The sequence below is a fragment of the Echeneis naucrates genome, chromosome 22, assembly GCF_900963305.1.
Source record: "Echeneis naucrates chromosome 22, fEcheNa1.1, whole genome shotgun sequence".
Taxonomy (NCBI): Eukaryota; Metazoa; Chordata; class Actinopteri; order Carangiformes; family Echeneidae; genus Echeneis; species Echeneis naucrates.
In genome coordinates, this window is record NC_042532.1 from 17,349,642 (window position 1) to 17,363,780 (window position 14,139).

A 14,139-nucleotide genomic window follows, 5' to 3' on the forward strand; every position below is an offset into this window, starting at 1 on the left:
TGCGATGTGAGTTTAATTTCTTTTTGGGTTCCATGGTAACGAACGTGAGGTTGTTTTGCCGTGTGGCTCTTACGTGATGACGACATTGACTTAAGTCTTCAACATCATTGGTGGGTTTGTTGTTTTTGTGGCTACGTCACGTTGACGCTCCGCCCTCACGTGGCCCCTGGCTGTGGTTGACTTGGAAACCGTCGCAGCGTCCGTCGGCGAAGTTGGATGATAACACAGTCAGTGCTGGGTATGTCCACGGAGTTTACCCCCAACTGAGCCCGTGTTAGCTGTGTTGACTTTGCTTTTATTTAGAATAAGAGCGGTTTTTTTTAATCTAAATCTCGCTGAACAAAACAAGTCAAGTTAACAACGCCACTCAGCTAATGTTAGCACTTAGCAAGCTAGCTAAAGTAGCTAACATTCTAGCCAGCGGTTGCGTTTGCTGATATTTCTGTGTAAACATGAGCTGAAATCTGTTCATTCAAACAACGAAAAACAAAAGAGATGCGGAGCTGGTTTATTCCATTGCTTTCATCCTATTTAAAACATCCATGAAACAGTTAAACCAGCCGGACGAAGCTAATAATGTGGAAGCGATACAAACTGTTATAGGATCATCCAGCAGAGATTTTGTTCTGCAACGTCTGCGTTTTTATTTTTAGGATGGAAACTTCCTCCCTAGACTCCTTCTTTTTGCACTCGGAATGAAAGACATCACGGTGTCTGAGGATGCCAGCAGGTGAGTTTAATCTGAACACGTAGCAATCTCAACATAACCAGCCCAGACATGCTTTCCTTATTACCTTTTTTGTAGGTGAAAGAGAAGACCGGGCAAAGACCCGGGAACGATTCAATGAAGTGTTCAAGAAATATACTGAAACAGAGAAGAAAAAACTGAAGAAGAAAAACACTGAAACTCAAGAAACTATCGTGGTATGGATTCATATATTTGTTGTTTTGCATTCAATGGTGGGAAATATTACATCCAATTTTGATCGATTGAAGCTAACATACAGTAATGCAAAATGTTTCAAATCAATTTCAGTATCGTCTTGGTAGATTCAGTCCATTTTGTGATTATCTGTGATTTCCCTACTTCCAGCTTCAGAATCTAAAAAAGAATTTGAATCTTGAGAAGGACACAGAGGATGATGAGACTATCCTCCAGAACACTTATCGCCCTGAACAGGGCAGCCCTCGCTACACTAAGAACAAAAGGAGAGAGAGGGAAATAGCTGATAAGGTTAATATCAACAACAGTAAAAACCAAGAGGAGATTCAAACATCAAAAGTGAAGAGGAAGAGTAAGCGGGACCTTCCATCCCTTCCTCTACCTGAGGACACCACAAGTGACATCCAGAAGGATACAGATGCTGCCAAGTCTGAGGTTGATTTTGAGTCAGATGATGTAGGTGGCGCAAAGGAACGGGTGCGAAAAATTAAGAAAGGGAAAAGCAAAGGAGAGGAGAGCCAGGCAGAGGATGCTGATGACAAGCTTCTGCATGAATACCAGCGACAGATTGCACAGGAAGAAGATAGGACTCCAAAGAAGACGCAAATTAAGACAGATGAAGAAAGTACTGTCTCCCAAAATGTCACATTAAATAATGATGTTGGAAAGAAGAAAAAGAAGAAGTTAAAATCTGTAGTTACAGAAGCGGATTATGGGTGTGTATACTTTTTTTTTGTTCTTTTACTTGTAGCTAAAAGGCTGCATAGTACAGTTTTATTAGAGACTGAAATATTATGGCCTACTTTTTGTTCCACTAGGGATCAAGATGAAGGTACAGGTCAGGATGCTGATGTGGAAAATGAAACAGAATCCAAGGGAAAGAAGAAAAAGAAGAAGAAAAAGCATAGTAAGCGGATGTCAATTGTCAGAAAATAAAATTTACAGTGTGAGTGCATGATGCTAAAGAATTTGATGTTATTTTATTTTCCCATTTGCAGTTGTCAAAGAACAGAGTGAAACTGAAGCAGAAGTGGCCATGAAACCAACATTTGATGATAGCCTTGTACTGGGAGTGTACGTTCACAGAACAGATCGCCTCAAAACAGGCCTGCTGATCTCACACCCAATGGTGAAGATCCATGTTGTTGATGAAATCACTGGACAGTATGTGAAGAAAGAAGACTGGTAAGAATGGACCCTGTCAGAAGCGATTTACATGCATTTAAATATTTTGAAATAATTTTTTTGTGATTCCAACTGCTTCTTTTAAACATAAGTCATTGTATGGGAATGTTCTCATAATTAGAAACATTGGTGTGAAAGGCACTGGACAATCTTCAGTTTTGTTTTGTTTTTTTTCTTTGCAATGCATCCATTTGTCTTTCTCATATTTTTGACAGCCATCGGCCTGTGTCCTCATTTTATGAGCAAGAGAAAGTCGACCACATTCTCCCCATCATGACTCAACCATATGACTTCAAGAAAAACAAATCAATCATCCCAGAGTGGCAGGAACAAATCATCTTCAATGAACGTTTTGGTTACTTTGTTGAACAAAATGATGAAAGCCCCAGAGTTATACTTTTCTTTGAAGTAAGACACATTTAATTTTTGAAATATTTGGCTAATACCAGTGTAGCTGACAGTAAATGTTACTGATTCAAATGTTTGAATGTCCAGATCCTGGACTTCATGACCATGGAGGAAGCAAGAGCCAATGCTGATGCAGACAAGCATGAACGAGGATTCAGAAAGATTGCATGGGCATTCCTCAAGGTATTCTATTTGGCTTTTAGAGATCATATTGGTTTGGTTTTAATTGCCAATATTGTAACCTTTTTTTGTATGTCTCCCCAGCTTGTTGGCACAAATGGTGTGCTTAACATTGACAGTAAACTTCGTCTCCAGCTCTTTATTCCCCCACTTCGGTCAAAGAGACAACCTAAAACGATCGAGGTTGTGGAGTGGTGGAGGAAGTATCCACGAAGCAAATATGCATCCACACTTTATGTTACAGTGAAAGGCATTAAACTCCCCGAGCATGTAAGTTAGCGTTTTTTTTTTTCTTTAACAACTTTTGATTATTCCTTTGTCTATTGAAATAAATATCTAGATACATAATAACGTTGATAGAGCCCCTGGTGAATCCACGAAGATGTTGTAGCTGAGATGGATTTTTGCAGGTGGACCCTTGTATCCGCTCCATGATGGCACTGCAGGAGGAGAGAGGCAGCACATCCTACAGTGAACTGCAGAACGAGGTCACCAAGAGAAGCCTGTCACAGCCTCTAGACAGCAAGCCACCAGTGTTCAGATGGAGCAGGCTGCCTGGTCAGGTCAGTGTCACAGCTGAATTGTCTCAAAATAGACTTCCTTTACTGATGCATGATATGAATTGCTACAGTTAACCATAGTAATGATTTGGTAATTTTCTGAGTATTATAAACCATTCTGCAGTATTTCAAGTTATTGTTGGAGACTGGTTTAATCTGTATTAATTCTGTAAATTAGCAGCCTGGATAGTATAGATGAACTCTTTGCATACTAGTCAGATAACCTCAGCTTTTTATTGTACTTCCCTTTGTCAAACTCCGTGTACTATATCTGGTGCTAGTAGACTGAAATAACCCCAGACATATTTGCATATCCTGTCCCACTTAGGTCTAATCTGGACTCTGCTCAAACACGGTTGACTGCACAAGGCTTACTGGGGTTTTTCTGTTACAGGTCTGTCGGATTCCTAACAAGCCCATGCTGGCGTTCCGTGGTGGTCAGATGGGCTGTTTCACAGTGCTCTTCTCTCATGCTGGGACAATACTGGCTGCCGCATGTGCTGACAGAGATGCTTTCCCAGTTGTAGGTAAGGCAACTCTGTCTGTGTCAAACAGCCCCCCCAATCCCCTTCTGATGCTCCTCCTGACTCTTCAGCATGAATTGCCTGTTAATTAACTCGTTTGCATACAGTCATTATAAACAGCGGCAGGGATTGCCTGGAGAATGAGTGACTTCAAAGCATACATTAATATACTGTGAACTGAAAAACTAACATGCTTCTACTGTTTCAGTGTATGAGATTCCTTCTGGCAAGGTTTTGGCTGCCTTCAGTGGTCATCTTAAAATAGTCTATGACCTCTGCTGGTCCCGAGATGACCGGACACTTTTGTCTGCCTCCTCCGATGGAACTGTCAGGTACATTTTTTGATCAATTGAAATAATAAACAGCATGAATGAAGAGGGCATTAAATAGTGTCATCTCCTGTACAACCTTTAGGGGGAGCACTTGCCCTACTCATGTGTAATGGACGGCACTCTGATATACAGTAACAGTGACACAGCATGTTTTGTGCTGTTGTCTCAGATTCAAAACTTTTGGTTAAATGTCAAATTTTTTGTTTGAATAACATTTCCAGTAAACAATTATTTTTCAACCTCCTCCTTTTCTTCAGAGAGTGGAATGTGGAGAGGCTTCAGGGAACGGCTCAGAAGGTGCTGCCTCATCCATCCTTTGTCTACTGTGCCCAGTACCACCCCACAGCCCAGAACCTGGTGCTGACTGGGGGCTTTGACAGTCTAGTGCGTGTTTGGAGGCTTGATGCTGATGATGTGAATGGCCAGCTGCTGCAGGAGTTTGAGGGTCACAACACTTTCATCAACACAATTTGTTTTGACTCTGAAGGTATAGAGTTCATGTTGCTAACTGTATGTGTTAGCCCTTTTTGGCCTTCACCCTCTCACCTTGTAAAATATTTGAGTGTCCTCGTTCAAATGTCAGTCATTGTTCTCTTTTTGGTAAATGATGCCTAAACTCCTCTGATAACAGTATGGAAACATTATTATAGATATGATCTATTACATGTGAGACATACAATGTAAACATAGTATATCTGATTGTGTTATACATTGTGTTACAGATAACTGGTATCATTCAAACCTTTATGTCTTGTTTTGTTGTAATTAGGGAGGAGGATGTTCTCTGCAGACAATGCAGGCCTCATCATTGTGTGGAAAACGTCAGTCAGTGACAGCAGGCAGCAACAGTCATGTCATCGCTGGTGCATAGAGAAGGTGATTTTTGATAAGATGATATAGTACATCTTCACTACATATTTAAATATTTACAGCACAGATACCCCAAAACCTGTGCTGCGTTTTGTCTCTTGGCAGAAAATTGATGAGAGCGATCTCCGTGGTATTCCTATCAACATGCTGCAGCTCCATCCAAACGGGCGATGCCTGCTCATCCACGCAAAAGACAGTATCCTGAGGATGATGGACTTGAGAATGTAAGTTTCAGTAAATAACTGATAAAGCAAAGGAAATGTTATAACAACTTGAAATATATATATATATATAAACCATTAGCTGGCATGTGAATTGACCATATACCACCTGTTTACAGTTTAAATATAGATATAAATATCTATTTTCTTTATTTAACTTAATAAATGCCTTCTTTCAGTTTGGCTGTAAAGAAGTACACAGGAGCCACAAACTACAGGGAGAGGATTTATAGCACATTTACACCATGTGGGAACTTCATCTTCTCTGGTAGTGAGGATGGGATGGCGTATGTCTGGAATACAGACACAGGTGAGGGTCATGTTTGTTTTTCCCTTCTCATACATAAACTCTTTGGTAATATTCTAAATTCTAATATTTTGTCTTCCCAGGTGACCAAGTTGCGGTTTACTCTGAGCTTTGTTACCCCGCTGCTCTCCACGGTGTGTCATTCCACCCTCATGAGAACATGGTGGCTTTCTGTGCCTTCAGTCAGAGTCAGCCTGTCCATGTGTACCTGTACGACCGCAAGGGTTTGTGAAAACACCTGACGAAACATTTTTTTCTTCAGACCTGAATATCTTAAAGGAACTCATTGAAATACAGAAGACTGAGGTTCATTTATATTTCATTGTTCCATACAGTGTCCCAGCTGGAGGTGCACAGTTTAAAAGCAGCAAGCAGATCTGGTTCCATTGACACCAAAACCATTATAAACACACCTGATCCCCCAGTCTTACGGGACAGATCAGCTGCTGAAGCCATGGACCACTTTTCCCAAACAACGAGACTTGCAATGAAAATGCAGTGTGTGAAGGCACAACTGGATTCAGTACTTGTAAAGACTCATCCTCTCTTATTCTCATTTAAAATGAAGTATTTACATTTTTATTAGAGTTTGGAAGAAGAATATTCACAAAAACTTTCAAAATATTTCCAGGAGCCACATCAAGGGTCCTCAACTCCTCGATACATTTATGAACCAGGTGCCACATATTATAACATTGCACTGTACATGAGGATTAGTCTGAGTTCATACTATAGTAATGGCCCTTGTTTGTGCTTTGCAGACCTAACGGGGATGACACACACAGGAAGGAGCTTGGCATCAGATATTGGTGCTGTGAGTATCTTGTTCATTAACAAACCTTCTTTTACTTGGCCTTTATTTCTGTCATAGACAGTGAAGCAACCCAAAACACCAGAAAAAGAACCCCCCCCCCCAAAAAAAAAAAAGACCTCACCTTCTTATAACTGAGCTGGAGAATTGCATCAAGATGCCTAATTGTGCTATTGGGAAGTAATAGCTGTTTCAAAATGAAATAAATTAATAAACATGAAACTGAAGTCCTGCTCTTCTCTCTTCAGATGGGATTAAATACCTCGTTGCTACCACCATCTCTCCTGTCGCCGCACTCCAAGCTGCAGCTCTCTGGCGGCCTGGCGCAGCAGCTTATCCCTCAGGCAGCTCTGAGCACCCAAAGTCGTCAGTGGCTTGTTGAATTAATCTCACAGTGTTTTCTATAACCGAAGAAGGTCTTTACTGCAGATCTCTGACCAATGAGGTCAAATATTTTCAAAGATTATAGCTGATTGTAGCATGGGGTGGTGGAGACCAAACACTCCCAGCATTGTGGTTTAAAGTTGCCCCTCGTAAGCATGTACACCATACACAGAGAAAGAGATGGACCTCTTGTAATGTTGACCTGTATCCGTAAGTGACTGCCGTACACACAGGTCGGTAGATTGTGTTAAAATATTTATGCATTGTCTTTGTCGTTGTAACTACAGAGAGGTTCAGTCCAGTTGGTCAGCGTCTAAAAGGAGCTTCAGCTTTCAGGCTGCAGGCGGTAAGGTCCTCGTTTAGTACTAGTTTTGTTAGTCTTTTTTTTTTTTTTCTTTTCTTTTTCTTTGAAGATTACTGCTCTGATAGTAGTTTCTATCAGATTTAAATAGGGGCCTTTTGTCTCCATCAGACCCTTCCTGACCACATTTCCTCAGGTGTGCACGTGGACACAGAGTCTCACACTGTTCAGCAAATAGTAAGTATCATTACAAATGTAAATATTCTCTGTAGCCATGAGCTCAGTTCTCCTTTCAGTGCCTCCACGTCGTGTTCCTCTTCTAGGTGGTCTCACTCTACGACTACAGAGCTAATCGGTCTGACGAACTGACCTTAAGCCGCGGTGACGTCATCCAAGTGCTGTACAAAGACAATGAGAACTGGTGGTTTGGGCGACTGGTCAACGGACAGCAGGGATATTTTCTTGCTTCTTATGTAGCAGACCAGAGTGAGTGGAGTCTACGTTCTTATGGTGGATAGATGCCTTTTGAATATTGTATGTAAAACACCTACAGCTGAGGTTCTGGTATTGTTTCAGGGGATCACAGCGAAGAGGTTACTCAGCCCGTAGAGGCACATGCAGCCATATCTGAGGAGGCTGTGGAGAGGTCAACACCAACAAGGGTATGTGTTCACACTGATAGTGATGTCTGTCTTGGGTTTTTTCTCCTCCAACACATGACAATGTGAAACTGGTTGTGGCTCTAAATAAGGGAAGGTGGGGAGATATTTATTCCTCTGTCGGTCACGTCATCTTACTCATGCTTCTGCAAAGCACCACTTTACATCAATCTGTCTTTTGGCCGCCGAAGACGAGCTACAGGCCTGAGAGCTCGAGTTACTGTTTAATCGCAACCCAGCATCTGCAAAGAGTCTCTGAAGGCCTCTCTGTGGTTTTATACTTCCTCCTCCTGGCTTCATTTTTTATTTTTCTTCCTTACTTTAAGGTCTCAGCTGTAATCAGTTCTTCTGGGGAACTTAGGTTTCTTTCTGAGCCCACCCTGTCTGATACTGATCCTGAGTCGAATAATGACAGGTAAGTAGTTTACCTTACGGGAACTGAACACTGCATGCGGCCAAACACAACACTATTGATCACCTTCCTGGTTTGTTTACAGAGTTCGAAGGAAAAAGAAGGTGAAGAAGCCGGGGGTCCCTGCACTCTCCTCTCAGGCCACATTGTCAGATGCAGATGCTTCGGGGTCAACAAGCAGCAGGAGGAGAGGCAGATCGACACAGAGACCCCTCCCAAAGAGACCCACAGGCCAGACGAACAGTGCCTTTGAGCCTGATACTTAAACTCAGACACCATTGTTTTCAATGTTTATCTTTATTCTTTTTCATAGAAAAGACATTTTTGTAATCAAAAGTGACAATGCAGTGTTAAAATGTGCATTTTTCTTACTACTTACAGTCAGCATGTTTATATTCTCATACAGACACGTCAGTGAAATGCTGCATTACTTTGTAAAATTGTACTATTAAGAGAGGTTTTGTATGTTTCAAATTTTTTATTTATCTATGTGAAGTAATTCACTATCTTGTCAAAAGTATGTAATAATGTTGATAATTGAATTTTTTACTGACAATTTGAGAAATGACTTTAATATTGTATTACCCTTTTTTAGCGATTAAGTGGAGGTTTTACATCATGCTGTTTCCCCAAAACTATAAAGCCAAACTATTAATTTCTCATTCTTTTCTCTACATATGACATTTACAAAGTCACATTAATTTCATTTCACTTCATCATTGTGAAAAGCAATATATACACATATGTTTGGTATTCTATGTTTATTCAATTAAATTAAGATCTCGGCCTGTGTTGGGTCAACCTGAAATCCGATCATGGGATGTAGGAAACTAAGATCATTAACAGAACAGAGCTTCAGAACAAAAGGCTCATTTAGTTTGTGAACTGTGCTTCAAAAGTGTGATTTCCACTTTATTATGTTACATTCCCCCAAAGCACATTTCAAAGATCGTATCAAATACGAAATGATAATCTGAAAATGTGCCAGTGTTCCAGTGTACCGACTCAAAGTCAGCAGTGTACTGTTACTGCCTCGTTTCAAGGCTGTCAGGCAGTACCCATTACTAATACACTCACGAAACACAATTAGCACATTAAAATAGACAACATGACCCATGACCTCATATAAATCATTACAATCCCTCAGCACAAGGCTTTCTAAATCATGAGTTATCAAGGAATTAATGATAATAAAAGCAACGATTTGATTAAGATGAAGGCAGCTGCCTTCTGTAAGACCTTGTTTTGGTTAGTATGCAGTCCTTTCTCATGCTTCTGAGGTTTTCATTCATTCAGCAGAGGAGTGTTTTCATCTGTTTGTCTCCTTCTCTCGTCTCGCACACTTTAAGAATCATAAAAGCAACAGTTCAGTTCAACATTCAGCGCCCGTCCTGGAAACTGCACAGACTATCTTTCAACATTCTTCAGCATACTCTGCATTATTAATAAGTATAATGTCGTGTAATTTAAGATTAATAGTTACCTTTGTTGTGGTTGATGACAGATATAATACAAAGCAAGCAGGAAGGCCTGAGGACAGAGGGGTCGTTCAGAGTCAGGTGATTATCTGCTGAGAAACTATCAAACAGTTCTTTCTCTATCAATCTTCCTCAAGTCTTAAAGCTCTGAACATCCCCACACTTGGAAACACATTTATTCATCCTCATTAAGGATTACATGCAACTCAAGCAATGCATTTCACAGTATTATGCCAACTGTCCCGCAGCCCTGAAAATAAAGCCACGAAACCGCAATCACTGATATACGACCGGGAAACTTTGTTCTTGGTGACTTGGTGAAATTACAGGAAGTGAAAACGCACATTGTTTTTCTCAGAATTTGTTACTTCCTTTTCCAACATGGACCGACGTGCAGAAGAACAATTACTTACAGCCAAACATGCCAGGCCTCCTTGGACTGCAGCTGCCCACTCAAAATTCAGATGTTGGGTGATAAGACCACCCACTGTTGGGCCATAAAACATCCTAAAAATAAAAAATAAAGATGAAAATAATAACATTTAAAATCAAAAGGTACTCTATTAAATTAGGGATTAGTAACCATGACTTGTTTCGTATCTACTCCATTATCAGCTGAGCTCTTTTAGATGCAGTTTATCCAAAAGTTTGCTTTTGGATATCAGTAAAGTCTCACCCTGAGGACCAAACTGCACCGAACAGCCCTGACACCATTCCAAGAGTGCTTAGTCCTTCTTCATATCCTTGGTCACTGTAATGAAGTGAGGATAACATTTTAAGGAGCACGCTTTGCCTTGTAGAAAAAAAAAAAAAAAAAAAAGGAGGCCATGAATGCGGGATACTCACTATGCACATGTGATGATCTCAGGGAACGTGGGGATGGCTGTCATGCTCAGAGAAAACCCAATCACACCGAGCATGAAGACCAGCAACCACAGCTGACTACAGACAAACAGAAGCAGAAAAAAAATCTAATAACTAACGCAGCAGAGGTGTTGATCCCTGTAGGGAAATTGTTTCGTTCCACCCCGTTAAAAAAAAGAAGCAGCGCAGAGGTATCTAACATGAAAAGGTAAACTATATAAAGTGTAATGTGGAATAAACAGGATTTTTAAAAGAGATGTGCAGTAACTGTCTAACTGGTTAGTAACAGATTTTCTTGTTTTGGCAGCTCAGCTCACAGCTCAACAGTAACACATCCTCCCTCATCCTGATGAACCTGAACTGGGGAGTCAGAGCGTTGATGACTTTCAACCTCTATCACATACTGACCTGCGGATGTGCAGGAAAGGAACGGGACCGAGCAGGCAGAACCCGACAGCTGTGGTAAGAGCTCCTGTCACCAAGAACCATTTCCTCGTGACCTGGCGAAAGCCAAAAAACCCACAGGATGTTAGACAAGCGTACGACAATAAAACATTTGTCCATATCTAATCGTGTTGAGTTCACACTCACAGGATATTTGTCGGTGATATAGCCGATCAGCGGTGAGGAGAGACAGTACGGTAACGACAGGCCGACCATGATGAGTCCCACGGAGCTAGGTAAGACATCAAACTGCAGGCGCAGGAGGCGAAAACACTCATTCACACGATGCACAAAACAGTTTGTGCCTAAAGCAAGGCTTTACAAAACGGTCGGAAATTACCGTCTCGATAGCAAACAGGGACAAGGTGGCGTCCAGGAAGCCCAGACCTGCGCTGAGAGTGAATATCGTATAGCAGATGAGGACTACTTTCACATTGGTGAGAAGGCGGAAGAATGAGTCCTTGGAGGGGTCTGCCACTGTGTGGAGAGGAGCACGATAAACAGCTATAATCAGAGAAAAAAAGATCCTAGAAAATGTGCAAACAATGTCCAGAAATCGCTTAAGGGCTACCTATAGTTGGCAAGATGCAAATGTTGACGGGAATCATAATCAAGAGCAAACATCCGAGAAGCATAAAAGGGACTTCATATCCAAATGACTGATAAAACCAAGCTCCCACTGGTGGCCCCATAATAAGACCAAGTCCTGTGAAAATCTCTAAACTGCCCTAAAGAGAGAAGAATGAGGTACGTTTAAATAAGGATTCACATGAGTAACACACAACACAGACACAGCTGTTCATGGGACCTTTAATCCCCACGACACCCGAGGAAACGGCACATACACATACACTCCAATAATGCTTTTTTTGTTTGCTCATGATGCTAACGTCAAAACAACATGCCAGGAAGACAACAGGATGTCTGCACTCACCAGGACAGTCGCCACATTGTTTGGGAATGTTTTTGCTACGATGGCAAAAGAGGAGGTCATTGCAGCAGCAAAGCCCACAGCGTCCAAGGACCTCACGAGAAAGCACAGCGTGATGAAGGCCGGGCCCCCAGGAACACGGTCAAGCAGTCTGCGACACAAAGACACTGTTCGTTCAGAGTTTTGTTTTTTGGTCTTTGGACCAGGTCGAATCACAAATCCTTACTTATCCCCATTAAACACAGCTGCACTTTTAAACGACCCCAGACTGTCTGTGGCACTTCGCTCCTGATGAGGACAAATATCTATAGGAAAATGGGTTGGAAATCTATTATTTTATTTTTCAAAGTGTATCTAAGTCTTTGCAGTGAATTGCGTACAGTTGAGACGATTTTCATCTGCTCACAAAGATTCTGTGCTCTTTAGGGGCGATGCTGTTAAACATTTGGAAACATTTGATAAGTGGTGAAAATGTATAATTTTCTATATAATTTAAGTGTAATATGGTTAGAGCTGTTAGTTACAGTAGACAAGTGGCCTCGATCACCTCGATCGAATTTATTTTCCTTGTTCATAACATCAGCAAAAATAGAGGAAACTGCTAAAAATAGCAAATGAATGCACAAAGTCCTGAGACCATTTGCATACTTACCCAAACAGAATGGTGCAGCATGACGACACAAACAGTCCTGTAACCAGCATGAACTTCGCACCAATTTGGACAATCTGATACGGCGACAGATGATGAAAGCCAGTTATTCTCATGCAGCACATCCCCATAACATGATCTATTAAGAAATAATGGCAATACTCACATATCTTCCCATTATCAGAGAGCCAATCAAATTGCAGAGAGCATAGCAGCCGAATATGAGCCCGACCACAGTCTGACTGGCTCCTTTCTTCACTGCCTGCACAGCAACATTTAGTCAGAGTCTTACTGATCAGCTCACAAGAGCCCTTGAACATCAATTCTACAATCTCTCATCTTGCAGGTTGTGAAGATAAATGTGACCCAGACAATGAGCCAACTAAGAGGAAAAAAAGATGCTGAAAACGGTTCATCAGCGGTACGTCATGTCATGTGACTTTAAATCAGTCTTTACCTGTGACCTCAGTGCTTCACCTCTGACCTTCTCCCCAGTTAGTAGGACCGTTATTCACCAGCCTTCAGGGAAACTCTCTAATGTCTACACATGATTACTCACTTATCCCACTGAGGGGAAACTACAGGGAGTTAGGCAACACTGTTTGATTCTTAATATCTGCGCTTCAAACAATGGGCTCATCACACCAGTCTGAGACAACCATCTTGTTTTTATTTCACAACCCCGATCATGCCAATCAGTTGATGTGGCTCATATTTCCCCGGCAGTCACTCAAAATATCCACTAAACAAGCCCATTCACAAATATTAGCTACGGCTTTATTCTACTTTAAGTCAGCATTCAGTCAACATTGGCAACAATGTGCAGCATATCTTAGCACAGATTTTTCTTTTGCCTTGTTTTTTCCAGCCTCTTTGGTATATTTTGATGAAATCTGTTTGTAAATTTGTCTATAACAACAAAAAGAGGCAGCTAAATGCTCATGCCACATAATAAATGGCTGCAATAATTTTGTCAACAGCCTCAATTGAACCTAGTACTCTATTTGATATGAGAAAATGAAACACAACCAATGACTCACAACAGCCAGCGAGGATGTAAATAAAGAGACATATGAGCTAATTTTTTTGCCAACAAAGTTTCAGAATAGGAGATCCACAAAAGGCTGCTGACGTCTGACGATCAGGGACCTTTGACCTCAGCCAGTTTTACTTCGTGCCTAAAGCACCATCTAGCTGAATATTTGAGTGAATCTCTATATATTATATATTCGATGGACAAGTTGTCTTTGCCTTACCTCAGTGGGGAAAAAGGGGCCTAATATTGAGTAGCAGATCATTGAGCTGAAGTTGACAGAGGCCATTGATATTAATGTGAGCATCTGCCGTCTTGTCATTCTGGGGGGGGCATCTGTTGATTCAGCAGGAGTGCTGCCATCTGATGTGAATTCAAAGAAAGCAACAACACACGAACAGAAATTAATAAAAGAATGTCACATAAAAAAAGTGGCAGTGGTAGAAGAAAAAGAAAACTAGGTCAAACTCATTCATAACTCAGTGTAATCGGTACCGACCTGTCTGCTGGAGGTCAGACTGCGGATCCATTCTCCTCACAAAGTTACAGATTCAGACATAACGACAGCAAGCAGCCGGAAAACCGAGTGGCTGTTTCCCAGCTGACAGCCGCTCACGTTGTGTATTTCCTCAACAATGAACAT

General features: G+C 41.3%; 2 protein-coding genes across 2 annotated transcripts; one reads left to right on the forward strand and one right to left on the reverse strand.

Moving 5' to 3' along the window:
• Positions 1–160: 160 nt before the first annotated feature.
• Positions 161–9,263, forward strand: ahi1 (Abelson helper integration site 1). Its single transcript, XM_029493123.1, has 27 exons — positions 161–238; positions 654–730; positions 806–924; positions 1,094–1,659; positions 1,762–1,850; positions 1,942–2,128; positions 2,344–2,536; positions 2,624–2,719; positions 2,801–2,986; positions 3,127–3,279; positions 3,671–3,803; positions 4,009–4,132; positions 4,390–4,619; positions 4,902–5,008; positions 5,108–5,226; positions 5,403–5,533; positions 5,614–5,754; positions 5,866–6,059; positions 6,162–6,207; positions 6,292–6,344; positions 6,590–6,707; positions 7,013–7,071; positions 7,198–7,263; positions 7,350–7,512; positions 7,603–7,688; positions 8,012–8,100; positions 8,183–9,263. The coding sequence occupies exons 2-27, from the start codon at positions 721–723 to the stop codon at positions 8,361–8,363; spliced, it is 3,639 nt and encodes a 1,212-aa protein (XP_029348983.1). The 5' UTR covers positions 161–238; positions 654–720; the 3' UTR covers positions 8,364–9,263.
• On the reverse strand, positions 8,385–14,124 carry slc18b1 (solute carrier family 18 member B1). Its single transcript, XM_029493171.1, has 14 exons — positions 13,996–14,124; positions 13,720–13,859; positions 12,630–12,725; positions 12,467–12,540; positions 11,818–11,965; positions 11,455–11,611; positions 11,224–11,360; positions 11,031–11,132; positions 10,848–10,939; positions 10,422–10,517; positions 10,252–10,326; positions 9,989–10,082; positions 9,581–9,627; positions 8,385–9,439 (listed from the first exon to the last, which is right to left on the reverse strand). Exons 1-14 carry the CDS (start codon positions 14,024–14,026, stop codon positions 9,382–9,384), a joined length of 1,347 nt encoding a protein of 448 aa, XP_029349031.1. The 5' UTR covers positions 14,027–14,124; the 3' UTR covers positions 8,385–9,381.
• Between the last annotated feature and the right edge of the window lie 15 nt (positions 14,125–14,139).

Coding starts and splice junctions, on each gene's coding strand:
- ahi1 (XM_029493123.1), top strand. Junction 1,660..1,761: donor GTTACAGAAGCGGATTATGG/GTGTGTATACTT, acceptor TTGTTCCACTAG/GGATCAAGATGAAGGTACAG. Junction 6,708..7,012: donor AGCTCTGAGCACCCAAAGTC/GTCAGTGGCTTG, acceptor TTGTAACTACAG/AGAGGTTCAGTCCAGTTGGT.
- slc18b1 (XM_029493171.1), bottom strand. CDS start 14,026: ATGGATCCGCAGTCTGACCTCCAGCAGACAG. Junction 12,541..12,629: donor CTCTGATAATGGGAAGATAT/GTGAGTATTGCC, acceptor TCGCCGTATCAG/ATTGTCCAAATTGGTGCGAA. Junction 11,966..12,466: donor TGCTGCACCATTCTGTTTGG/GTAAGTATGCAA, acceptor TTTGTGTCGCAG/ACTGCTTGACCGTGTTCCTG.